Source organism: Pseudopodoces humilis, chromosome 24 (assembly GCF_049639895.1).
Source record: "Pseudopodoces humilis isolate 2021_Gansu_Grassland_sample_001 chromosome 24, ASM4963989v1, whole genome shotgun sequence".
Lineage (NCBI taxonomy): Eukaryota > Metazoa > Chordata > Aves > Passeriformes > Paridae > Pseudopodoces > Pseudopodoces humilis.
Genome location: NC_142223.1, coordinates 6,389,360 through 6,415,875, shown reverse-complemented (window position 1 = coordinate 6,415,875; position 26,516 = coordinate 6,389,360). Strand labels below are relative to the sequence as shown.

The 26,516-nt window shown below is 57.4% G+C and overlaps 1 protein-coding gene across 3 annotated transcripts; it reads left to right on the top strand.

Annotated features, from left to right (window-relative positions):
• The first annotated feature begins 728 nt into the window (after positions 1 to 728).
• PLEKHN1 (pleckstrin homology domain containing N1) lies at positions 729 to 24,985 on the top strand. Of its 3 annotated transcripts, none has more exons than XM_014259156.2 (14): positions 729 to 1,029; positions 2,473 to 2,572; positions 7,462 to 7,608; positions 7,908 to 7,988; positions 8,993 to 9,080; positions 11,340 to 11,464; positions 12,025 to 12,174; positions 14,503 to 14,583; positions 16,768 to 16,837; positions 17,086 to 17,240; positions 17,768 to 17,962; positions 18,745 to 18,972; positions 21,566 to 21,614; positions 23,132 to 24,985. In XM_014259156.2, exons 1-14 carry the CDS (start codon positions 950 to 952, stop codon positions 23,371 to 23,373), a joined length of 1,791 nt encoding a protein of 596 aa, XP_014114631.2. In that variant the 5' UTR covers positions 729 to 949; the 3' UTR covers positions 23,374 to 24,985. The 3 variants fall into 3 exon arrangements, with proteins under 3 accessions (XP_014114631.2, XP_087922824.1, XP_087922825.1); XM_088066698.1 differs by having other exon boundaries at positions 21,566 to 21,653; XM_088066699.1 differs by lacking the exon at positions 21,566 to 21,614 and having other exon boundaries at positions 23,182 to 24,985.
• The last annotated feature ends 1,531 nt before the right edge of the window (positions 24,986 to 26,516 follow it).

Sequence of the window (26,516 nt, the reverse complement as noted above, 5' to 3'; positions counted from 1 at the left end):
CTCCCTCACAGCTGTTACATCATTTTCCCAGGAATTGCTGGCAACTGGCAACCCCATAATTACCGGGGTGGTATTTTACCCGTGGAAACGCTGATATCCCTCTTAAATTATGCAATTTCTTTGCAAATCCGTGGTCCTGCAAGACTTTACTGCAACAGCAACCCAAGCCCTTTGTGTTCAGCTCTTTCAAACTTTCTGACCTGAATTCTCTCTATTTTTGGATCCAGAGCATTCAAGTTTTGTGTTTACATCTTAGCAGCCACCCAAAAATGAAAAGGCTTTCTCCTTTCCTATGGCTGGGAATTCTTCCTAATTCCTGGGTTGTTTTTTTTTCAGCACAGAAATATTGAGTCTGCATTTACCTTTTGTCACCAACTTCTCCTTTTTATTGTTTGTATTTCCACGCAGCGAGTCGCTCGCAGCACGGTCAGAAATCTTCAGTTCCCTTCCTTTTAAAGCATTTCTCCTACAAAAATTCTTTTTTTCCTTTTTCTGCTCGTGCTCATCTCCTTTTGCTCTTTGCTTCCTCCATCCATTTCCCACCATTCCTAGATTTGGATAAGCGTTCCCAGTTCGATACTTTTTATCCATTTATTTTTGTATTTTTAACCCGGCTGGGAGCGGCCTTTGGAACCCCGGAGATTTTTGTTAATGCTTAAACAACCACCACCGCCTTTATCTCTCTGCAGCCTTATCTCGGCCCGAGCGGCGGCCGAATTCCATTCGGGACAGCGCTCCGGGATGGGTTCCTGTGCGGCCGCAGCTCGGAGCCGCCGGAGCCTCGGGAATTGCGGCCGGCTCGGGGTGAATTCCCTGGGAACAGGTACCGGGCTCGCCCCTCCCAGCCCGCGGGGCGGGAGCGAGGGGCAGGATCGGGCTGTGCCCACACCCACTCGAGTCCCGGCGGGGAGAGAGGAGCTGCCGGGAGCGGTCCCGGAGCGGTCCCGGCATGGGGAACATCGCCTGTGTCCCGCAGGCTCCCGGCGGCTTCAGGAGCTCCTTCCGAAGGAAACCCTCGCTGAAGAAGGAGTGAGTACCCCCCGTCCGGCTCTGGGGTGCGGGAGCGGGGCTGGATCCCCTGCGGGATCTCTCCTGGCTGGGATTTCCTAATTCCCGGTGGTTACGGGGGCGCTGGGCATTTCCAAACCCCGGGATCAGCCGGCCCCGAGTGCCTGGGATGGAATTCTCGGCCTTCGGGAGAAGCGCCAATGAGTTAATTTTTGTTTCGGTAATTAAGCTCCCCCCGGCGGGACGAGGTGCAGAACACCTGATATTCCCAGATTTCACTTGCCAGTGGTTTTATTCAGAGTGGTGGTGCTGCTGTGAGAAAACAACGCTCCCACTCCTCAGGTTTTAGGGAGAACGCCCCAAATCCCAGCGCTCTGCTGTAGGATTTGTGTTTGTAAACCCGAAGGAGGAGCAGCAGAAAATACCCGGGATTTGGGGATTTGGGTGCAGGGCTGGCCAGGGCAGGGCTCAGGGAGCGTGGCCGTGGGTGGCTGTCCCAAAACAGCTCCAGGGAATTCATCTCCCAGCTTTCCCACTGCCCCCAGCAGCACAGCCAGAGCTGGGACAGAGCTCTGGAGGGAGCTGGGTGATTCCTCACGGACCTGCCAGCCCTGGCTGTGCTGGCTTTAGTGACAGGGCTATGCCAAAAATCCCCAAAACTCTGCCACGCTGAGGGGTTTCTGATTAAAAGGAGACCCTGAAGTGTCCCCTTGGTGTCCTGTGCTGCCAGAAATCAGCAGCAAACCTGTGGGAGCCTGAGGAGCTCCTGTGGGGTAAGAGGGGGGATCCCTCAGGGAATTTGGGGTAAAAGAGGGGGGATCCCTCAGGGAATTTGGGGTAAAAGAGGGGGGATCCCTCAGGGAATTTGGGGTAAAAGAGGGGGGATCCCTCAGGGAATTTGGGCTCTGGGGGTCTCACATCAGGGCCCTGTGGTGGGACAGCCAAGCCCCAGAGCTCCTCCTGTCCCACTGACCCCCAGCTCCCCACACTCATGGGGATTATCCTGGTTTTCTGCTGCAATCTGAGGATGTCCCAGCACTTCCCAGTGGCTGCCTGGTACTGGTGTGCACGTGAGGAGAAACTGGGAATGGGAGGAAAGGGACAGGGAGGCCACCGAGGCAGAAACAAACCCTCTGTGAATATCTGCCCGCGGATCTGTGCGGATCCCTCCCCGTTCCAGGGGCTCTGCAGGAGCTGCCAGGGCCCTGCGCTGCTCTGGGGGCACAGATGAGCCGAGCTGATCATTTGGCTGTAAAAAAGCAGAGAAACCCCAACAAGTGCAGCAAAATCCCATTGCAGTTCTCCCAGGCTTTGTCAGCCCTCGGCCGGGCTGGGATGACTCGAAAGCCCGTGACAAATCGCTCGCTTGGTGTTCTGGCTTCCTTATTTCTGGGCAGGATTCACTGTGCCTCAGCCTGGATCTGTTTCCATCTGTGTTTTGGGTTTTTTTTTTTCCCTCTGTAGACAAAATGGCAAGAAAAAGCTGCCCAGCTTTTTTGGGATAGACGGAGGCCAGGAGAGAGACACGACCACGGACAAAATCCTGCAGTATATTCCAGCAAAGGCAAGTTCCAGCAGCTCCAGCCCCCTCCCCGCTGCTCCAGGGTTTATTCCCACCCACCCCGAGCACAGCCCTTGGGGGGACGCTGCTTTGGGGCTGGGGGTGGCAGCAGCTCCGTCCCAGGGACACCCCAGCAAGGGGTGAGCTCTCCCAGCCCTGAGGGGACCTGGCTCAGCCAGGGGTGGTGCTGGGAGCCCAGCAGGGGACAGGGGGACAGGGGGACAGGGGACAGGGGGACAGGGGACAGGGGGAGGTGAGGTCAGGGGGACAGGGGGCAGGGGGGTGGGGGGGCAGGGGACATGGGGACAGGGGAACAGGGGAACATGAGGACAAGGGGATGTGAGGACAGGGGGACGTGGGGACAGGGGGATGTGGGGACAGGGGACATGGGGACCTGGGGAGAGGGGCACATGGGGATGTGGGGACATGAAGACAGGGGGATGTGGAGACAGGGGGACATGAGGACAGGGGGACAGGGGGATGTGGGAACAGGGGGATGTGGGGACAGGGGGACAGGAGACAGGGGGATGTGTGGATGTGGGGATGGGGGACAGGGGACAGGGGGACATGGGGATGTGGGGACATGAGGACAGGGGGACAGGGGGACATCTCCCCCACACCTTTTACTCTCGGTTCCTTTGTTTCTGGGCCGCCTGCGAGGGAAGGGAAAAGCCGAGCGAACTTTGGCAGGTGGGGTGATTCATTCCCACGCCGGAATGAGACGGAGCAGGAGCGGATTAGCGAGGAGCCTGGGAAGGGAATCAGGAAGGGCAGGGCTGCCCCAGGCACGGCCCAGCCTTGTGGTCACATGGCCCCGTTCCCAACGCTGCTCGGGGGAGCAGAGGGGAGCCGGGAGCCCCCGAGGGTCCCGCTGGGTGGGCCAGAGGTGTGGGTGGAATTTTGGGAGCGTTTGGGCTGCGCTGGGTGTTCATCAATCCCGTGCGTGTGGGGAAGGGGAAACTGAGGCACGGCCTCAGTGCCAGGCAGAGGGAATTCCAGGAAAGGCTCCCCGTGGGAATCGGCTGGATCCAAAGGGATCAGGCAGCAAAAACCAGGTCCCAGACGGATCCTGGCCGGTTCCGTGGGGAGCAGGATGAGCCGTCAGTGTTGGTGGATCCTGGGGAAGGGAGATGCTTGGCCTGGGAGCTCCCGGGATCTCTCCAGCACGGGAGGAAGGAGCGGGGAGCAGGATTTTGGCCTTCACCCTCGCCTGGGGCAGAGGGGATGCAAACTCCCGGCTCGGCCCAGCTCCCTGTGCGGCCTGGAGGAGCCTGGGCTTTGCCCCTGTCCCCAGCCGCGATTTTGGGAGCGGCAGCGGCGGCAGGGCCGGGGCAGAGCGCGGGGAGAAACCTCCCGGGAGCTGCTGGCATCGCCCGGCTCTGAGCGCACGGGCAGGACAGAGACATCCCGCACCCCCGCACCGTTCCCAGGGCTGCCGGTGGCTCCGGGGGGAGGCTCCGTGCTGTTCTCATGGAACGGCAGCTCCGGGAGCCCCGGGGCAGCGCTGGGCTCCTCCTGCCGCTGATTCAGCGCTCGCTCAGGAACTCGTTCTACCTGAACGGTGAGAACGTGTCAGGACAGCCGCTCCCCGGCCGGGAACAGCCCTTTCCAGGGATAACGCTGGGATAACGGGAACCGGGATGGGGCTGGAGGAGACTGCACAGCCCGGCCTGCGGAGAATTCCAGCGGGAGGGAAAACTCCGGCCCCTTTAGCTGGAGGGGCAGCAGATTTCAGGGATGCGATCCCGGTTTTCCGTGGCCTTGGAGCTGCTCCTGTGCTCAGCCATTACATCCCTCTCCTCAGCCTCGCTGCCACCCCTCCCAAGCTCGTTCGGGGAGGGAAATATTCCATTTATTCCTTGACACACCAGTGGCTGTGGAAGCTCTCCCATCCCTCTGGAAGCTCTTTCCCGGTGCTGCTGCTGCATTCCCAGATTCTGGGTGCCTTGTTCATTCCTGGGGATTGTCCCAGGCAGCAGCAGTGCCCTGGCAGCTGGAGCCTGGTGCTGTTCCTTATCTCCGTGCCCACGATTTTATCACCTCACCCTCACCCTCTCCCCGCTCCCAGGTGCTGCTGGTGCCCTTATCCGAGCTGTGTTTTGTCACCAGCTGCTCTTTGCTCTGCATTTGTGGCACAAATACCATTTTTCCTGCGCTGAGCTGCCCCAGTGAGACCTTTACTGGGCACCCAGGGTGTTCCCTAAGTTCTGTTCTGTAGCTGGGAATTTGGAGGGAGGATTTCAGCAGGAAAGGGTTAACTTGTGTCCTAAAAACAGCAACCCAGATTCAGCGAGGCCCTGGAAGGAGCCCTGTGCTCTGCAGGTGGAAGGGTCCTGACCGCTTTGGGCTCCTGTTCCCAGTTCCTTGGCTCCATTCCTGGCTCCATTCCTGGCTCCATTCCCAGCTCCATTCCCAGCTCCATTCCCGCTCCATTCCCAGCTCCATTCCCAGTTCCCCAGCTCCATTCCCAGCTCCATTCCCAGCTCCATTCCCAGCTCCATTCCCAGCTCCATTTCCAGCTCCATTCCCAGTTCCCCAGCTCCATTCCCAGCTCCATTCCCAGTTCTCCAGTTCCATCCCCAGTCCCCGAGTTCCATTCCTGCTCCATACCCAGCTCCATTCCCAGTTCCCCAGTTCCACTCCCAGCTCCATTCCTGCTCCATTCCCAGCTCCATTCCCAGCTCCATTCCCAGTTCCCCAGTTCCATTCCTGCTCCATTCCCAGTTCCCCAGCTCCATTCCCAGCTCCATTCCCGCTCCATTCCCAGCTCCATTCCCAGTTCCCCAGCTCCATTCCCGCTCCATTCCCAGCTCCATTCCCAGTTCCCCAGCTCCATTCCCAGCTCCATTCCCAGCTCCATTTCTGCTCCATTCCCAGCTCCATTCCCAGTTCCCCAGCTCCATTCCCGGCTTCATTCCCAGTTTCCCAGCTCCATTCCCGCTCCATTCCCAGCTCCATTCCCAGTTCCCCAGTTCCATTCCCGCTCCATTCCCAGTTCCCCAGTTCCATTCCCAGCTCCATTCCCGCTCCATTCCCAGCTCCATTCCCAGTTCCCCAGTTCCATTCCCGCTCCATTCCCAGTTCCCCAGTTCCATTCCCGCTCCATTCCCAGTTCCCCAGCTCCATTCCCACTCCATTCCCGCTCCATTCCCAGTTCCCCAGCTCCATTCCCAGCTCCATTCCCAGTTCCCCAGTTCCATTCCCGGCTCCATTCCCAGTTCCCCAGTTCCATTCCCAGCTCCATTCCCAGTTCCCCAGCTCCATTCCCAGCTCCATTCCCAGCTCCATTCCCAGTTCCCCAGCTCCATTCCCAGTTCCCCAGTTCCCCAGCTCCATTCCCAGTTCCCCAGTTCCATTCCTGCTCCATTCCCAGTTCCCCAGCTCCATTCCCGCTCCATTCCCAGCTCCATTCCCAGTTCCCCAGCTCCATTCCCAGCTCCATTCCCAGTTCCCCAGTTCCATTCCCGCTCCATTCCCGCTCCATTCCCAGTTCCCCAGCTCCATTCCCGCTCCATTCCTGCTCCATTCCCAGTTCCCCAGCTCCATTCCCGCTCCATTCCCAGCTCCATTCCCAGTTCCCCAGCTCCATTCCCAGCTCCATTCCCAGTTCCCCAGTTCCGTTCCCGCTCCATTCCCAGCTCCATTCCCAGTTCCCCAGTTCCATTCCCAGCTCCATTCCCAGTTCCCCAGCTCCATTCCCAGCTCCATTCCCAGTTCCCCAGTTCCATTCCCGCTCCATTCCCAGCTCCATTCCCAGTTCCCCAGCTCCATTCCCAGCTCCATTCCCAGTTCCCCAGCTCCATTCCCACTCCATTCCCGCTCCATTCCCAGTTCCCCAGTTCCATTCCCAGCTCCATTCCCAGTTCCCCAGCTCCATTCCCGCTCCATTCCCTGCCATGTCTGGAGCGGGATGACTGACCCCATGCCTGCGGGGTGAGTCACGGAGGGGCCCCGCAGGACGGAGCTGGGTGTCTGTGCCTCTTCCTCATCCTCATCCATCACGGGCACCCGCAGCTGTCCCTGGCACAGCGGGAATGCACCGGGAGCGGGGACGTGCCGGGGGTGTCAGCAGCCCTGCTGAACCGCAGGGAAGCACCGCGAGCCTCCCCTCGCCCATCCTGCCTTGGGAATGAATTCCCGGGGTCTGGAAGTGCCCAGCAAAGCTCAGGTCCCAGGCTCCGCAGGCGGGGTGTGGAGCTGGGGGGATTGCTGGATCTTCCCTTCTCCCCAGGACAGCCCCAGCAATCCAAGTGCTCTTCCCAGGAAAAGCGCAGGAAACTTTATCCCCCGGTGTGAGAGGTGAGGGTTGTGGGGCTGTGCTGCACAGAAGGAAGAATTCCCGTTGGGAAATCCGGGAAGCCCCCGGCCCTGTGTGCTGCCTCCTCTCCTCAGCCCTGGCTCTCCCGTGCTGCTCCCTGCATTCCTGTAGCTTTTCCAGGCTTTTTGCAGGGACAAAATCTGCCTTGCAGCCGCTTCTGTGGCTGTGAGGCTCTGCCCCAGAACTGTCCGGCACCTGGAAGCCAGAGAAACCACGAGCAGGGACCCGAGATGGGAACCCAGCTGGAATCAGAGCACAGGAAACCTTTCCCTCACCCCCGTGGAAGGCACTGGGCACACTGGGATGGTTTTCTGTGGCACTGGGACACCCTGAAAGTGAAATGTGCCTCTGCCCCCCTCTTTTTCAGCCCAGAACCCGCAGCTTTAGGGCAGGATCTGCTCCCGGCAGTAACTGAGCCCCGGCCCCACGTTGGCAAGGAGACCCAAAAACAAACAGCCCATCCTGGGCACCTGCCCAGGGCGCCTTTCCGAGGAATCCCTGCTGGGAAGATGTTCTGGGAATGTCTCTTCCACCAGCTCTCATCTGTTTTTCCCCTCTCGTATCCTCGGTACAGATTATTCAGAAGCAGGAAAACCAGAAGGAAAACTTGGACCAGAGGTTCCCCAGCCTGTTCAAGAAGGGCCGAAGGAAAACAATTGTCAGGAATTTGGGCAAAATGATTTATTACTCCAAGGTCAAGTTTAAGTTCCAGCACTGCCAGGTAAAGCTGAGACGCCTCTTTGGGGTGTTTCTCTGCCCAGGGATGGTGTGACCCTGCAGGGCTGGGAAGGGAGGGGTCTGGGAAATGGGACTCGTGGAGAATTCCCTGGGCACTGCCACATGGTGCCCACCTGCATCGTCCCTGTGGGCACCTGGGAAGTGCTTCCAGGAGCACAGATGTGGCCCTTGGAGAAGCTTTTCCGTGCAGGGATCAGCCTGGGATGCGGAGGGAGGCTGAGAGGTGTCCTGAGATAACCCCAAAGGTGTCCTGAGATAACCCCAAACGTGTCCCTTCTGCAGGAGGTCAACAACTGCTTCCTGGAGCTGTTCCAGTCCTACCTGTACTTCCAGTCCACGGGTCCCAATGGCCTCACCTACCAGGTGGGCATCACCTGGGCGCGCTGGGCTCTGGGCACTGCGGCCACGCTGGGGGCACTGGGCAGACAAACTCCAGGGGATGTCCCCAAGCCCTTCCTGGGGCTGCTGAACTCCAAAAGGGGGTTTTGTTCCAAAGCCCAGCCCTGGAGCCACCTTTGTGCTGAGCCCTTGGCAAACCCAAAATTCCCCTGGCCCTGGGGCCAAGGGGGAGTTCTCCAGCTGCAGGATGGGCTTTTCCAGCATTCATTATTCTGTGGGAGAGGGTGGGAAGAGAAACCTGAGCCTCGGGGAGCTCTGCTGGCAAACCACTCATGAATCTTTTAAGCCGGTGGTGCTGGGGAGTTACAAATAATGAATGAGCTGTTCTGCACCTCAGCCAAAGAGCCACAGCTGTAAAACAACAGCCCCTGAATGTTCTCTTCCTCCACACCAGTGAGGAACTAAAACTGAGCGTGTTTGGGAGATGATTGTAGAATTAGCTCCTCTTAGAAATGATTAATTAGCCTTTAGGGGACTTGAGGTTGATGTAAAACATCAGTAAAACCTCTCCAGTCACCCCCAAGGCAGCCTTCAACTGAAAATTCCCATGTCAGGAGACAAACAACATCCCAAACTCTCCTGACTCCTTTAGAAGCAGCTCCTGAGTTTATTAATTGTGGAGGAATTAACAAGGAATTAATGTGCCCCAAGGCATTAGAGCCATTAGCATCTTCTGTGGAGGTTGTTTAGGGAGCCCAGAAGAGGGAGGACAAAGTTGTCCCCTGTTCCTGGCCTTTGCCAGAGTGGGAATCTGAACATCCAGAGTCTGGGAACTGGACAGCTCAATCTTCCTTTAGGGCCAATCCCATTTTCTGGCTTTCTCCTGTTGAACTACCATTATTTTACCGAGATTTCTCTTAAAATGGAAAGAAAAAGCCCAAAACCCCGTGGAATATAAAGACATTCCTCAGCGTGGCAGAAGGTTGCTGTGGGATGGAGCACAAAATGACCCTGCTCTCCTTCCCCAGGGGCTGCTGCCTCTGAAGGAGCTGGAGGTGCGGGAGCTGGGGGCTGGGCAGAGCCCCGGGCAGCTGGAGCACGCTTTCCACATCTCAGGTGGGTGTGAGAGCTTTGGGAGCGGGACTGGCATGTGGCTGCCCCTGAGGCTGCAGGGGGATAACTCTGCCTTTCTTCTGGAAACGTCTTTCCCTGCTCCGGGACGCCCAGGGCTGCCCCAGGGAAGGGCAGGGGAAGGATGGGCCCGGGGACATGTGGGGACACGTGGGGACAGTTCCCACCTCTGCCGGGTCACTGGGAGCAGGGAATGGAGGAGAATTCCTTCTCCCACCTCTGCTGGGGGCAGGGAGTGACCCTGAGGGCCCTGCTCAGGTTCCTGGGATGAGCAGCAGTGCCCAGGGATGAGCTGCCTCTCTCCCTGTGGCACCGCTCTGGAGCAAAGCAGGGATATTGGGGACTGCTGGGACATGCTGGAACAGTTTTATTTCCCGGCTCAGAGGGGAAGGAATCGAGGCACAGAGGGGCCAGGAGCCCTTCCCGTGTCCCCACACAGGGTCAGGGTGGAAAAGCCTCATCCCATGACTCTGAGGCACCCCAGAGCCGCTGGCTTGTGAAATGCTGTGGGAACAGCAGTTCCCCATTGCTGCACGGCCAGGGCTGGCTCAGCTCCCTGGAAACTGCTGCAGGATCCTGGAAATGTGGGGAAGGAAGGATGCAGAGCCCTCCTGGCACGGGGACAGGGGCTGGCTGTCACCTGCAGCCCCCCAGGTGAGGGTGCTGAGGGATTTGGGGAGCACCTGGGCACCCTTTGGTGGCTCCCCTCGGAGGGGTTTGGGCGGGAACAAGCTGCTCCTGGGCTGGAAGGGGCTCTCCTGCCTGCAGCGTTCCTCTGGGAGCGGTCCCAAGGAAAGAGGAAGGAGCCCGAGGGCCGGCTGGGGCACTGGGACGTGTCCCTGGGGCCCGAGGTGATGGCAGGGGCTGAATTCACAGCTCAGACTTCCCGCAGCAGCTCCTGCCCCAGCCCCAGGCGTGTCCCGGGAGTTTCTTTCCTCATTTTCTCTTCCTTCTGGGCCCTGTTTAGATGTGGCAATGGGTGATGTCCTCGGGGTGAGGGTCATGCCCTGTGATTCCTGCCGCCTTCCATTTGCATTTGTAATTCTTGCGAGGACCTGGATGGCCAGGGGATGCCCAGAGAGCAGCATCAGCTCTCCTGGCTGCTCCACCATCCCTGAATCCTCCTTGTGAGGACAGGGAAACCGAGGGAAGAGGAAACGGGGGAACTGCAGAGCCACGGACACGTGGATGCCCAGAAAATGCTCGACACCAAATTGCTGTCCTGGGTTTGGAGTCGCTCAGGGAGTCTCTGCCCCAGCTCAGCTTTGTTTACCGAGCGTTTCCTGCAGGACAGACGGGCTTCAAAGGCTGAGTGAAAGGTTGTTTATAAATAATGCAGGAATTAGGGCACTAAAGATACCGCAGGAGGGCAAAGTCCCGCGTTTATCCGGCCTTATCTGGGCACTTGCAAGTCCCACAGAGGCAGATCCTCCTGGGCCTGCAGCAAGCAGGGTTTAACACGGGCTGAGTGGTAAATTATTAATGCCAACATGCACTCTGCAGCCTGCCAGGAGTGGTTATTGCAGAGGGTGTGGGAGGCTGTGCTCCCGCCCTGGGATGAGTGAGAGCTGGAAACACTAAAATCAACAAGCTGCAGGGCTGTCCCTCCCTCCCAGGGGATGTCTGGAGTCATCCTCAGCTTGGCTGGCACAGGTGATGTTCAGTGAGGCAATGAACAAACAAACAGTGTCAGGAAGCTGCTGGTGCTCTCCCTGTGCAGAGCCAAGGTGAGACTGGGAGATAAGGCAGGGATTTCTGCTGAGGGAGCAGTGCCTTGGGACGGTCCCTGCCCCAGAGAGGCTGCCCACAAACTGCTGGGGGGTTCAAAAGCTGAAATCCAGCTGTGGACATCAGGCTTGGCTTTTGTGCCGTCCTTGGGATTTGTTCTTAGCCCAGTTTGGGGTTAAAAAGCGTCTGGTGGTCAGGGCTTGGTGCACCTGAGAAGGGGCTGGAGCAGCCTCGGAAGGCTGATGTGACAAGAGGGTGGCAGGGAGGGCTGGCAGTGGTGGCAGCAGGACAGGAGTGTCCCCAGGAGCCCTTTGGTGTGGTGGGCAGAGCGTGGAGGTTCTGCCATGGCTAGAGGGTGGCAGGAAGAGCTGGAGGGGGGTGGCAGGAAGGGCTGGCAGTGGTGGCAGCAGGACAGGGGTGTCCCCTCGCCCCGTGGAGGGCCGTGCAGTGCCAGCTGTGCCGGCTGGATGCTGCAGTCCCTGCCCAGCTCCACTCACCGCCTGCCTCCCGCCCCAGGACCTCTGCTGAACCCCCTGGTCGTGTTCTGCCCCTCGGAGGCCGAGCTGAAGCAGTGGCTCTACCACCTGGAGAAGCAGATCCAGCTCTGTGGAGGGGGCCTGGCCTTGCCCCTGCTGTCCCAGGTGGGTGTCCCACGGCCGTGTCCCACTGCCGGCTCCCAGCTGGGATGGATTCCCTTGGGGGGCTTTCCTGGGGAAAAAGGGGGCAAAAAGAGCTTGCAAGGGGGGTCTGAGAGTGCTGGCAGGGGAGGGGTGTGCTGGAAAGAAGAGCTGCCACCCACGGGTGCCACCAGCAGCAGCACAACCTCCGTGGGTCGGAGCTCAGCTCTGGCTCAGAGAAGCTCTCACACTTTTGGGTGCTTGTGCAACCACCCAGAGCTTGCAAAACATCAGGAGGAGGAGGAGGCTGAAGGATGGAAAACAGGCCCAGATTGAGGAGATTGTCTCTCCCAGGCTCTGAGGGTGTTCTAATTCCCTCCCCACAACAGAATATCCCCCTTGGAAAGGCACTTCCAGGCGATGCTGGGTGTGGGGAGTGATTATCCATTCCCAGCTGGAAAACTGCCCCCTGCCCAGATTTATTTATTCTTTCCGGCTCCTGCCACACCAAAAAAGTGTCCCCAGGTGGGCCAGGCCCTGCTGCAGGCAGGGGAGTGCCCGTGCTCAGGGTGTGCTGTCCCTAGAGCGGCTGGACGCCCAGCACCAGTGACAAGGAGGAGCTGCGCTGGTCCGTGCAGAACCTGCCCGTGCAGGAATGGAGAGGAACCCAGCGGGAATCCCTGGGAGAAATCCTCTGTGTCTCCAAGGTGAAGCTCCAGCACCTGCCCTTCCAGGTAGGACATGGCTCCAGGGAGGGATGGAGGGATGGATGGATGATGGATGGATGATGGATGATGGATGATGGATGGATGATGGATGGATGGATGGATGGATGGATGGATGGATGGATGATGGATGATGGATGGATGATGGATGGATGGATGATGGATGGATGGATGGATGATGGATGGATGATGGATGATGGATGATGGATGGATGATGGATGGATGATGGATGGATGATGGATGGATGATGGATGATGGATGATGGATGGATGATGGATGATGGATGGATGATGGATGATGGATGGATGGATGGATGGATGGATGATGGATGGATGGATGGATGATGGATGGATGATGGATGATGGATGGATGGATGGATGATGGATGGATGATGGATGGATGGATGATGGATGGATGGATGATGGATGGATGGATGATGGATGATGGATGATGGATGATGGATGATGGATGGATGGATGGATGGATGGATGATGGATGATGGATGATGGATGATGGATGATGGATGGATGATGGATGATGGATGGATGGATGGATGGATGGATGGATGGATGGATGGATGGATGGATGGATGATGGATGATGGATGGATGGATGATGGATGGATGATGGATGATGGATGGATGGATGATGGATGGATGGATGATGGATGGATGGATGATGGATGGATGATGGATGATGGATGGATGGATGATGGATGGATGGATGATGGATGGATGGATGATGGATGGATGGATGGATGATGGATGGATGGATGATGGATGGATGGATGATGGATGGATGGATGATGGATGGATGGATGATGGATGGATGATGGATGGATGATGGATGATGGATGGATGGATGATGGATGGATGGATGATGGATGGATGGATGATGGATGATGGATGGATGATGGATGGATGGATGGATGGATGATGGATGGATGGATGGATGATGGATGGATGGATGATGGATGGATGGATGATGGATGATGATAGATGATGGATGGATGGATGATGGATGATGGATGGATGGGATGGATGGATGATGGATGGAGGGATGATGGATGGAGGATGGATGATGGATGGATGGATTGATGGATGGATGATGGATGGATGGATGATGGATGGATGGATGGATGGATGGATGATGATGGATGATGGATGGATGGATGATGGATGATGGATGGATGATGGATGATGGATGGATGGATGGATGATGGATGGATGATGGATGATGATGGATGATGATGGATGATGGATGGATGATGGATGGATGGATGATGGATGGATGGATGATGGATGTATGATAGATGGGTGGATGGACGGATGATGGATGATGGATGGATGGATGATGGATGAATGATGGATGGATGGATGGATGATGGATGATGATGGATGGATGGATGATGGATGGATGATGATGATGATGATGGATGGATGGATGGATGGATGGATGGATGGATGGATGATGGATGGATGGATGATGGATGGATGATGGATGGATGGATGATGGATGGATGGATGATGGATGATGGATGGATGGATGATGGATGATGGATGGATGGATGGATGGATGGATGGATGGATGGATGGATGGATGGATGGATGATGGATGGATGGATGGATGGATGGATGGATGATGGATGATGGATGGATGATGGATGGATGGATGGATGATGGATGATGGATGGATGATGGATGATGGATGGATGGATGATGGATGGATGGATGATGGATGGATGGATGGATGATGGATGATGGATGGATGATGGATGGATGGATGATGGATGGATGATGGATGATGGATGGATGATGGATGATGGATGGATGATGGATGGATGGATGATGGATGATGGATGGGTCCATGGATGGAATCACTGCTGCAGCCTCCCTGCTGCCACCAATCCAGCAGCTCCCAAGGGGTGTTTTACCCACATGGAAAGGGAAAAAGATCTCCTGCTGCTCCTGTGGGCTGGCAGTGGGGCTTGGGGACAGCACAAGGACAGCGCTAGCAGCTGGAGCTGGCAGGGATCTCCTGGTGCAGAGAAGCAGCCTGGCCCTTCCCAAACCCCTCTCCCAGCACAGGGAAGCAGCTCAGATGTTCCCAAACCCCTCTCCCAGAACAGGGAAGCAGCTCAGATGTTCCCAAACCCCTCTCCCAGCACAGGGAAGCAGCTCAGATGTTCCCAAACCCCTCTCCCAGCACAGGGAAGCAGCTAAGCTGTTCCCAGAGCCCTTGCCCCAGGCCGCTGTCAGAAGGACAAGGCCAAGGGCTCTCCAGCTCTGAGCTCTGGCTGTTCCCAGGGATCCAACCCTTTTCCTGTCTGCTTCCCAAGGAGCAGCATGACCGGCTCCTGGTGCTCTACCCCTCCACGCTGGTGATCATGTCCGAGGAGCCCGACGGCCTCTGTTTCAAGGTGAGTTCCTCTCGGAGCATCCTGCCGCTGTCTCGCCTCCACCTGTGCTCCCCGTGCTCCTGGTGCTCCCTCCCGTGCCAGCTGGCAGGGAGCAGGCGCAGGGATGGTGCAAGATCCCTTCCCATGAGAAACACCTGCCCTCCTCCAGCAGCCCAGGGGGAGGGAGCCGCCTGCCAAGGAGTCTCTGGGAGGAGGAGGGGGAGGCTGTGCTGGCAGGGAGCCCAGCCCTCCTGCTCCAGACAGGAGCTGGCACGGCCCCAGAGTGCCCCTGAGGGGGCTCTGCCTGCCAGGCTCGGTGCCACGGGACCACTTTGGAGCTGGGAGCAGCCTGGCAGCGCAGCTGATGCTGTGGGGAAGGGCACAGGCAGCGAGGGGAGGGCAGGGGTGGGGAGGCTGCTGCTGCTGCAGCGCTGGCAGCGTTCTCCCTCTGCGGGAGCAGAAGGACAGCAGGGACAGGGAGCATCCCAAGGGATGCCAGAGCAGCTTCTGTGCTGTGTCTGCCTGTGGGAGCAATGCTGGAGCCTCAGCACGGGCAGGCGGTGGCACCGAGTGCTCAGAACGGCCCTGAAGGGGAGCAGTGACAGCCCCGGTGGCACTCGGGGACACAGCTCAGCGGGAGCACGGCTGTGCTGGTGCGTGGCTGGGCTCGGTGACGCTCGAGGGCCTCTCCACCCTTCCCTTCTGTGCTCCTGGGATCTGGAGCATCATCTGATGGCTCCTTAAGAGCCCTGCGCTCTCTGCTCCTGCTGCGCTGGAACAAATGTGCCAGAAGGAGCAGTGACCTGGCTGTGACCCCGGAGCTGCTGCTCTGCTGCATCCCTGAGTCACCGAGCCGGGAGCCGGGGCCAAACAGCCCTGCAGGGCTGGAGGGCTGTGAAATCCACCGTGAACCCAGCGGGGCCCTGCTCCGCGTCCTGCAGAGCTCCCATTGTTCTCCCGGCCAGGAGCATCTCCCGGGAGGCTCCTTCCCGTGGGCAGGGCCGTGACCAGGCGGAGCTCTCCCCATCCCAGAGCAGCTCTGGAAGGCGTTTTCCAGCAGCTGGGACACGCCTCTGGCACAGCCCTGTTTCGGGAATGTGCTGTTTGTAGCTCCTGGGAATGGGGCACCACGCAAGGGGGCCTGGGCCCGGCTCTCCCATGAGCTCATCTCTTTTGAAACCCTAAACCTGTCCCGTGCCGTGTTCCCTCCCCAGGCCGTGTTCCCTTCCCAGGCCGTGTTCCCTCCCCAGGCCGTGTTCCCTCCCCAGGCCGTGTTCCCTTCCCAGGCCGTGTTCCCTTCCCAGGCCGTGTTCCATTCCCACGGTGCCGCTCTCCCGGGGCTGATTCAGCAGCCTGGGACAGGGAACCTGCTTTTCCACCGGCGTGTCCGGGCACGGGAGCTCCTGCGGCGCTTCCCTCCCCGCAGCTGGGGGAACAGCCCGGCCCTTGTGCAGCCTCGCAGCTCCCGCAGGAGCCGCCCCTGCCTGCGCCGCAGGGAAATGGGGCTCGCCCCGATCCTCCGGTGGGGAAAGACCCCGGGCGAGGTGGAAAGCAGCGAGGGGAAGCGGCTGGAGTTAGCTGTGGGATGTTCGGTGAAGGTTCTCGAGGTGGGACTTTTATCCAGAGGGTGTCTCAGGGATTGCTGGGAAGGGGAAGATGGAGCGCCGGCCCTACACAGTCCTCCCGGGGGCAGGAATCCGCTGGGATGTACAGGATGATGCAGGAATCCCACTGGGAAGTGCAGGAGGATGCAGGAATCCCGCTGGGAAGTGCAGGAGGATGCAGGAATCCCACTGGGAAATGCAAGAATCCCACTGGGAACTGCAGGAATCCCGCTGGGATGTGCAGGAGGATGCAGGAATCCCGCTGGGATGTGCAGGAATCCCGCTGGGACGTGCAGGAATCCCGCTGGGATGTGCAGGAGGATGCAGGAATCCCGCTGGGATGTGCAGGATGATGCAGGAACCCCGCTGGGATGTGCAGGAATCCCGCTGGGATGTGCAGGAGGATGCAGGAACCCCGCTGGGATGTGCAGGAATCCCGCTGGGATGTGCAGGAGGATGCAGGAATCCCGCTGGGATTGCTCCCGTGGGAGCCGAGTTTGGCTGCCCGGGTGCCCGCAGGGGCTGCCCCAGAGCTGTGCCCCATGGCACGGACAGGAGCTCTGCTGGCTCCGTGATCCCAATCCTGCCCCTCTCTCCACAGGGAGAGCTCCCGCTCAACGCCATCCAGGTACTGTTCGAGGAGAACGACAAAAGCTCCTTTTTGATCGAAGGTGGGTGCCTGGCACGGGCACAGAGCGCCTGGCACAGCCTCGGCCGTGCTGCCCCGCTTGGGAATTTGGGATCCTCCGTGTCCTGCCTGGCAGGAGAGCCTGGGGGCCACGGCAGCACCGAGGGCAGGGCATTCCCTACACCAACACCTCCACATCCCATGGAAGGTGGGGTGGGGTGGAGCAGCAGGATTCCCGAGGATTCCCGAGAGATCCAGCCCGGGATCAGCAGCGCGGGGATGTTTTTCCAGGCCGACTGATAAACTCCATCCGGGTGACCTGTCCCAGCTACCAGGACTACCAGGAGTGGCTCTACTGCCTGAAAACCGCGCAGTTCCGAAACGCAGACTCCTCCCTCTCGGGCTCCGAGAGCTTCTCGGGGCCAAAGCCGCCGCAGCCCGGGCAGGTGAGGGTGCCGGAGCACTCCGTGTCCCGTGTGTGACACCTCGGTGGCACTCAGCTCGGAGCTGTCAGCAGGCTGCTGATCCCTGGAAATGATTGAAAGCACTGCAGGACTTTAGAGAGGCAGAAATGACATTGAATTCCCTGGAAAGCAGAGGCTGGGCACGGCCTGGGGCAGGTTTGAGTGGTGAGGCACTGGCACAAGGACAGCGGTGGCTTCTGCACTCAGTGATCCCTGTGGGTCCCTTCCAAGCTGGAATATTCTGTGATTCCTGCAAGGAAAGGGTGACCCCTCTGCCAGCTGGGACGGGGCTGGTGCCTGGCACCCTTTTCCTGCTGGGCACCGCCTCATTCCCCTCACTCACCCCAAAACCAGCGCATCCCACACCCCAGCATGGCCACCGGGCCACTGCTGGCCCAGAGGACACAGCCCAGACAGCGGGGACATGAGGATGTCCCCAGGGATGTCCCCAGGGATGTCCCATGGATGTCCCCATGGATGTCCCCACGGATGTCCTTGTCCCCACACAGTTCCCCAGCAGTGGCAGAGGGTCCCTCAGCTCGGACGGCCGGACGAACTCCTGGGCATCGGGAGGGAGAGTGACCACGCTGCAGCAGCTGTCCCAGGCCAGCGGCTCCCTGCCCGACGGCCACTCCCTCCTGCGGGGCACCGAGGGCCGGCTGCTGGAGGAGCCGCTGTCCCCTGGCCACTCCCAGCCCCTCCATGTGAGTGAACCCCAGAACCTGTGGGGATCCCCTGGGACGGGGCCGGACGCTGCCCTTGGTGTTTGCTGTGGGCTTGGGGCAAATCCCTGCCTGGAGCCTGGAGGCTCAGCTTGGTCAGGGGAAGACTGCTGAGGGATCCCAGTGCCATCCCAGTGCCATCCCAGTGCCATCCCAATGCCATCCCAGTGCCATCCCAGTGCCATCCCAATGCCATCCCAGTGCCATCCCAGTGCCATCCCAGTGCCATCCCATTCCCAGTCCCATCCCAGTCCCATTCCCAATCCCATCCCAGTCCCATTCCCATTCCCAGTCCCATTCCCAGTCCCATTCCCAGTCCCATCCCATTCCCAGTCCCATTCCCAGTCCCATTCCCAGTCCCATTCCCAGTGCCATCCCTGTACTGGTGCTGTTGGGGATTACAAAAGGACAAACAGGAGGTTCAGAGGCTGGGAAATCCCAAAACCAAAGCTGCAGGGGGGTGGAGGTGATGACCAGGCAGGGTTTTTGCTCTGACCCTGGGCAGGAATCTCAGAGCGTGTGGGGCAGGGTCCAGGGAGGGCCTGGGGCGATTCCCGAGCCCGGAGTGATGGCCATGTGCACTCCCAGCCTGAGGAGAGCCAGCTCCAGGGTCTGTCCTCTCATTCCCGAGCCTGGAGTGATGGCCATGTGCACTCCCAGCCTGAGGAGAGCCAGCTCCAGGGTCTGTCCTCTCATTCCCGAGCCTGGAGTGATGGCCATGTGCACTCCCAGCCTGAGGACAGCCAGCTGTCCTCTCATTCCAGAGCCTGGCACAGCCCAGCTGGCCCAGCTCAGCGCTGCCCACGCAGGAGCTGCGCAGGGGAAACAGCGCCAGGAAATCCAAGGGCAAGAGCAGCGGGCAGCAGCTGCCCAGCCAGGAGCCAGCCAGGAGTGTCTGCAGCCTCGTGTCCCAAAACCCCGCGGCAGAAATGCAGTCCCCGGTGTACCAGGAGCCCTTCTCGGCACACGGCTCCCAGCTGGAGCTGGGCAGGGTACGGGATGGGGATGGGATGGGTGAGGGATGGGTGGGGATGGGATGGATGTGGGATCAGGATGGACAAAGGATCAGGGTGAATGAAGGATGGGGATGAATGTGAGATGGGGCTGGATGTGGGATGGGGATGAATGCAGGATGGGGCTGGGTGTGAGATGGGGCTAGGTGTGGGATGGGATGGATGTGGGATCAGGATGGACAAAGGATCAGGATGAATGAAGGATGGGGATGAATGTAGGATGGGGCTGGGTGTGGGATGGGATGGATGTGGGATCAGGATGGACAAAGGATCAGGGTGAATGAAGGATGGGGATGAACGTGAGATGGGGCTGGGTGTGGGATGGGGCTGGGTGTGGGATCAGAATGGATAAAGGATCAGGATGAATGAAGGATGGGGCTGGATGTGGGATGGGGCTGGATCCTCCTGCCTGGGAAGAGCCAGGTTCAGCTTTCCCTGCCGGTGCTGCTGGCAGGGACAGGGGCCTGGCAGGTCCTTGGAGCAGGTGTGAAAGCATTTCCATGGCAAAGGGGCTGGCAGGGGACCCTGCAGTGGCACATGGAGCAAGGCCCGGGATGTGGGCCCCAGTTCTTGAGGCAATCCATCAACAGGAAGTTCTTGCCTCATGGGACACAGCCTCCTCTTCCAAGGGTTTTCCAGCATGTCTCCACCGGTTTTTTAGTGATGCCACTTTCCCAACCCCTCAGTGACTGTTCCTTAAGGAATGCCCCTCCTTGGCCCAGCCGGGAGTTATCTCCACCATCCCACACGGATGAGCAGCATTTGGGGCTTTATAACCTCGCTCCAGCCCCTCCTGGGGATGAGCTGCCTGTGCCCTGTCCCCGTTTCCATCCTGCCCTGGGTGGGAATTCATCCCTCAGCAGCTCCCAGCTCCCTGGAGCAGCCGCTGCTCCCCCTTTGCACGGATCCCTACACCCCCAGTTCCCCCAGTGCTCCCAGTGGGGCCGGCTCCAGCTTCCAGCTGGCCCTGACTCAGCTCCCAGGCTCCTGGCTCAGCCCTGGGGCTGCTTCTTTCCCTGCCATCTGAGGAGGGATGGGGAAACTCCAGAGCAGCGTTTCGGGGCGGGGCAGAGGGGAACAGGTTTCCCCTGTCTGCTCACAACCCCCCCGGGAGGAGGCAGAAACCCCCAGACAAAGGCAGAGACGTGAGCCAGGCTCCCGAAACTGGAAATGAGTCAGAGCCAGAGCCCACTTTGGCCAGCCCCAAAAACTCCCGGCTGCGATAAGGCAGCGCCTGTTAAAGGCCGCATTTCCAGCCGTGGGGATCCAACAGGGATCCAACCCCCTTCCCTCGAGCCTTCCCGGCTCTTCCCTGTCCTTCTGCATCCCTTGAGTTGCTTTTCCCACTTGTGGCCAGCTCCCGGCACGCCCGGATCCCTGGGGATGCCCCACGGCCTCTCCTGCCGCCTGAGCCCTGCAGGGTTTTTGGGGAGGGGGCGGAATCCGCAGCCCGGTGCTTCCAGCAGGGCTGGATTCCAGGCGGGCAGCGCCGGGCGGCTCCTCCCGGCTGGGCACGGCCGGGATCCAGCCCGGGGCTGCTTTTATTGCAGCTCCTGCGGTGCCGCGGGCAGCCGGGAGCGGCCCAGGGGAGCGCAGGGCTCGTCCCCGGGCAGCAGCAGCAGCTGTCCCCGCAGCGGTGGCACTGCCAGCCCCGGCCACCGCCCGCGGCCACCGCCGACAGCAGCCCGGGCACCCCGCGGCACCTGCGGGCACCTGCCCAGGGCTCCTACCTGGGGGAGGTGAGGCTGGAGATTCCCTGCGGGGTGCAGGGGACACTCGGGGGGTGCAGGGGACACTCGGGGGGTGCAGGGGACACTCGGGGTACAGGGGACACTCGGGGTGCAGGGGACACTCGGGGTACAGGGGACACTCGGGGTGCAGGGGACACTCGGGGTGCAGGGGACACTCGGGGGGTGCAGGGGACACTCGGGGGGTACAGGGGACACTCGGGGTACGGGGGACACGGGGGGGGTACAGGGGACACTCGGGGGGCAGGGGACACTCGGGGTGCAGGGGACACTCGGGGGGTACAGGGGACACTCGGGGTACAGGGGACACTCGGGGTACAGGGGACACTCGGGGGGTGCAGGGGACACTCGGGGTACAGGGGACACTCGGGGGTGCAGGGGACACTCGGGGTACAGGGGACACTCGGGGGGTACAGGGGACACTCGGGGGGTGCAGGGGACACTCGGGGGGTGCAGGGGACACTCGGGGTACAGGGGACACTCGGGGGTGCAGGGGACACTCGGGGGGTGCAGGGGACACTCGGGGTACAGGGGACACTCGGGGGGTACAGGGGACACTCGGGGTACAGGGGACACTCGGGGTGCAGGGGACACTCGGAGGTGCAGGGGACACTCGGGGGGTGCAGGGGACACTCGGGGTACAGGGGACACTCGGGGGGTACAAGGGACACTCGGGGTACAGGGGACAGAGCTGGGGTCCCAGCTGGCCTGGGGTGGTCCCTGCAGGGCTCTGGGCCCTCTGCTCAGTGCCAGGGACAGTTCCCGGGTGGCCCAGCGGTGGCCCAGCGGTGTCACAGCCACACCAGGTGTCCCTCTCTCCCCAGGTGCGCTCCCTGCCCGAGGCACAGCCGGGCCCTTCCCTGCGGCCCCCAGGTGAGGCTGCCCCGGCACCGGGCACAGCCGGGCCCTCGGGTGTGTCACTGTCCTGTGTCACCTGTGTCACCTGTGTCACTGTCCTGTGTGTGTGCCACTGTCCTGTGTCACCTGTGTCACTGTCCTGTGTCACCTGTGTCACTGTCCTGTGTGTGTGCCACTGTCCTGTGTGTGTGTCACTGTCCTGTGTCACCTGTGTCACCTGTGTCACTGTCCTGTGTGTGTGTCACTGTCCTGTGTCACCTGTGTCACCTGTGTCACTGTCCTGTGTGTGTGCCACTGTCCTGTGTCACCTGTGTCACTGTCCTGTGTCACCTGTGTCACTGTCCTGTGTGTGTGTCACTGTCCTGTGTCACCTGTGTCACCTGTGTCACTGTCCTGTGTGTGTGTCACTGTCCTATGTCACCTGTGTCACCTGTGTCACCTGTGTAACCCGTGTCACATAATATATAATATAATATAATATAATATAATATAATATAATATAATATAATATAATATAATATAATTACCGATTATATGTTATTCATAATATTAAAATATTATTAATTTTTACAATTATCTATTTTTATAGTAAATTATTCTATATTCTACATTTATCATTATTTATTATTAAAATAATTTATTATTATTATTTAAAGATATTATTTATATATCAGATATAACGATATATATTATACATTATATATATGTTAATATGCAATTATATTATACATAATTTAATATATGATTATATATATACATTATATATACACATTTATATCTATTTTATATATATTATATAATATATATATAATATAAAATATATATAATATATAATATTGTATATATACACATACATATATATGTATATATATGTATGTATATATATTATAATATAATAAATTATATTTAATATATCATATATATATAAAATATATATGGATATAAATATAAATATCTATTTATATGTATATTTATAGATATATAATTTAATTTTATATAAATACACATACACACATATATATAAAAATTACATATTACATATTACATATACATATATATATTATTACATATTGCATATATATAATTACATATTACATATAAATATATAATTAGATATTAGATATACACATATATATAATTAGATTTTACATATACTTATGTATAATTACATATTACATACACATATATAATTAGATATTCCATATACATATATATAATTACATATTCTATACATACATATATAATTACATATTACATATACACGTATATAATTACATATTACATATACATATACAATTACATATTCCATATATACGTATCTAATTAGATATTCCATATACACATATCTAATTAGTTATTCCATATACACATGTCTAATTGGATATTCCATATACACATATCTAATTAGTTATTCCATATACACATGTCTAATTGGATATTCCATATACACATATCTAATTAGTTATTCCATATACACATGTCTAATTAGATATTCCATATACACATGTATGCTGCTCCCCCTCTCGGTGCAGGTGGCAGCTCAGGTCCCCAGGAGCTGGCCGATGTCCCCTGTCCCTGCCAGGACTGCCCGTCCCAGCATGACTACGCCGAGCTGCAGAGCTTCCAGAGCTTCCAGAGCTTCCAGAGCTTCCAGAGCTTCCAGAGCTTCCAGAGCTTCCAGAGCGACTTCAGCTACGACAACCTGTGGGAGGCTGAGGAGAGGGAGCCGGGCTCGCGCTGCTCCCCGTGTGCCCAGCACATCTACCACGTCTAGGGCTGCTCCAGCCGGGGAAAAGCTCCGGGCCCTTCCCTCCCTGGGCTTCACTTCGGGATCAGGGGCCCAGGGATGTGATGGGAACAGCCCTGAGCTCTGCTCCCCACAACCCCACAGCTCCAGGGCTCCAATCCCTGCCCTAAATCTGGGATGAAGGGAAGAGCCCTGAGCTCTGATCCCCATGGCCCCACAGCTCCAGGGCTCCAATCCCTGCCCTAAATCTGGGATGAAGGGAAGAGCCCTGAGCTCTGATCCCCATGGCCCCACAGCTCCAAGGTTCCAATTCCTGCCCTAAATCTGGGATGAAGGGAAGAGCCCTGAGCTCTGATCCCCATGGCCCCACAGCTCCAAGGTTCCAATTCCTGCCCTAAATCTGGGATTTGAGGAAGGGAAGAGCCCCGAGCTCTGCTCCCTGTGGCTCCACAAGCCCAGGGCTCCAATCCCTGCCCTAAATCCGAGGGTGGGGGCAGAGCACAGCAGCCCCAGGCTCTGTGGGGCTGTAGGAGCAGGAGGGGGCTCAGGGAGAACAGCTTTGCCCCCTGAAAATCGAGGAGCAGAAAGGGTCAGGCTCCCTCAGGTGAAAGGGACTCGGTGTCCAGAGGGAGCAGCTCTGGATTAAACCAAAAAGGAGCCTGGATTAGTTGGGTTCTTCTCCCCAGAGCCCGCAGCTGTTCCCTCTGAGGATCCCCTGGGAGCAGCCAAAGCTTCCCCCGGTGAGCTCTGGAGGCTCAGGACATTCCCCACCCTGGCACACAGGGCTGGCAGCTCCCAGGATTGTCCTCCTGCACCACCAGAGGCAGCAGAGAGGGGATGGAGGGGGAAAAACCCCGACCAGATCCGAGCGCAGTGGGATTTCCCTTCCACTTTATGCCAGCAAAATTCCTTCCTGCCGGTGCTGGCTCCAAACCTGGTGACAGCAAAAATGCCAGGTGATGTGTGCTCCCTGAGGTCCTCCCTGCAGAGAAAACCCCAAATTCCCCTCAGGGGATCCCTCCCAGCCCATCTGGGCTCACCCCAAATGCTGCCTGTGGAAATTCCCTGCAGGAGAAACTCCAGGATGGGCAAAGCCCCGCAGACAGAGCAGTGCCAGGGGAGCTGGAATGTCCCTGATGTCCCTCTGGGCCCCTCCAGAGCCAGGACAGGACACAAACAAGGGACAGAATCTCAGGGTTATGGTTTTCCAGCCTCTTAGGCCAGATCCTTTAGAAGGTCAGCAGCAAATCCCAGTGTTTTCACCTGAGGCTCTAAATTCTTAACCTTTGTTCCCTGCAGAGGCTGCAAATCAAACACAGCAACAAAACCTCTGCTTTGGTTCTTCCTCTGGTGCAACCACAACAATTTGTACTTGAATATCTCTGGTTGTATTTTCTTTTTCTTTTTCTTTTTCTTTTTTTTAGGAGGTATCCAACAAAGTTTACATGTAAAGTCTGAGTGGGTTCTGTGTATTTAAATGTAAATGTGGCTGAGTTGAAGAGCTATTTAATTTTCTAGCTGTGGCTGGTGTTCAGTTCTGTAAAAGGGGCACGCTCAGGGCCGTGTGGGCTCGGGTCTTGGAGCTGTTGTTGTTTTCTCTCAGGTTTGCTCTGTTTTGGGGAGAGGATTTGTAGCTGATAACCCCCCAAAGATCTATTTATTCTGAACAAAACTGTGCTAGGGGACATCTCAAATGCCCTGGGAGGTCCCCATGCCCCTGAGTGAGCACTCTGAGGGTCACCATCGTATTTTAATGCACTTACAACAGCAATGATCAAAGGGGGAGATCCCTTTCCTGTTGATATTAAAGTTCCTTGTGGATTTCTGTGAGATTGGACAATCCCAATGCCATCCCCCGGGATCATTTCCCTCTCTTTGCCATCCTCTGCTTTGATGAAGGTGAATTTTTGCCCATCACCACTGCCCAGGGAGGTCTGGGGTCCATGTCCAGGGGGATTTCCAGACTCCTGAGTGTCTCCAGCTCGGGTTAATCCTTGACCAAAGTCTCCCCAGCGTTTGTCAGGACCTGGGTTTGGGTTTTCCCTCTTCGGATGCTGGCCCAGGTTTGTGGCTGTAAAAATTCCCCTGCTCCTGCTTTTCCTCCAACACATTTCTCAGCAGACTCAGGATTTAAAAACTGGTTTATTTAGATCTGTCTGGGTTGCATTGAGGTGGAAATTGGTACCTGCAAACACACAAAAACCTCTTAAATCCCGACCACTGAGCCCATCCTTCCCCTGGCCGCAGCAGGAATGTTGGATTTCTCTCTGCTCTCTGAATTTTAAGCCACAATTCCAAACTTTTTTTTTCCCCTCTCGAAGAATAAACAGTGAAATTTCGGGGGAAAATAATCAGAAGAAAGCAGAGTTTGTAACCTTTTCCTTTGGCTTTGGGAGCTGGGAGAAATTCCCCATGAGAACACACAGGGAGTAGCAGAAATCAGCCTGGTCCTGTGTTTTTATTATCTTTACGAAGCCATTTGAGGCTGGGGGATTCCTCGGGGCGCAGTTTCTGCTGGACAGGAAATTCGGGATGGACCCATCCCTGCTTTCCCGAATCCCAGGGATGTTCGGGATCCGCTCCGGGCTGTGAGGAGCAACTCCCCGAGCGCCCTGAGGGTGGGAGAATCCACCAAAAAATGCGGAGCTCTCCCTGCTCCGAGGAGCAAGCGGAGCTCCTGCCGCTCCCAGGGTCACTCCTCCCTCTGCTCTGCCGGGGCTGACACAGCATCAACCCCCCAAAACCCCTCTGGAGGGCAGCGGAAAGCCGGGAACGGCCGCAGGAATTCCCACGGGAAGCTCTGCTCCGGTTACAGCAGCGAGAAGTGAAAGGGAAAAAAAAAAAAAATCCAAGCGAAGGAATTGGGCCAAAGCCATTCCCAAGCAAAGGGGGAGAGACATCCCTGAGCGTCCGGGAGGGATGAAACACGGGGAGCACCTGCCTGACTTTTTCATGTGCCTGGCACATGGGGAGGTGTCAGATGAGGGAGCTACGTGCGGGGCACAGCGAGGGAGGGATGGCACCGCTCCCGGCAGCAGCCTCAGGGCGCCCACGGTGCACCCAAAGGTCGCTGCGATCGTGCCAGGTCCTGGCTGCCCGCAGGAGGTCAAAGCCCCTCGGTCCCGACAGCTTTTGTCTGGGAGAAATCCTTGGGTATATTGAATTTGTGA

Excerpts from the sequence above, each read along its gene's own strand:
- PLEKHN1 (XM_088066698.1), top strand. The coding sequence starts at position 950 with ATGGGGAACATCGCCTGTGTCCCGCAGGCTCCCGGCGGCTTCAGGAGC. Across the intron at positions 1,030-2,472 it reads AAACCCTCGCTGAAGAAGGA|ACAAAATGGCAAGAAAAAGC; the intron begins GTGAGTACCCCC and ends TTCCCTCTGTAG. Across the intron at positions 17,241-17,767 it reads AGCCGCCGCAGCCCGGGCAG|TTCCCCAGCAGTGGCAGAGG; the intron begins GTGAGGGTGCCG and ends GTCCCCACACAG.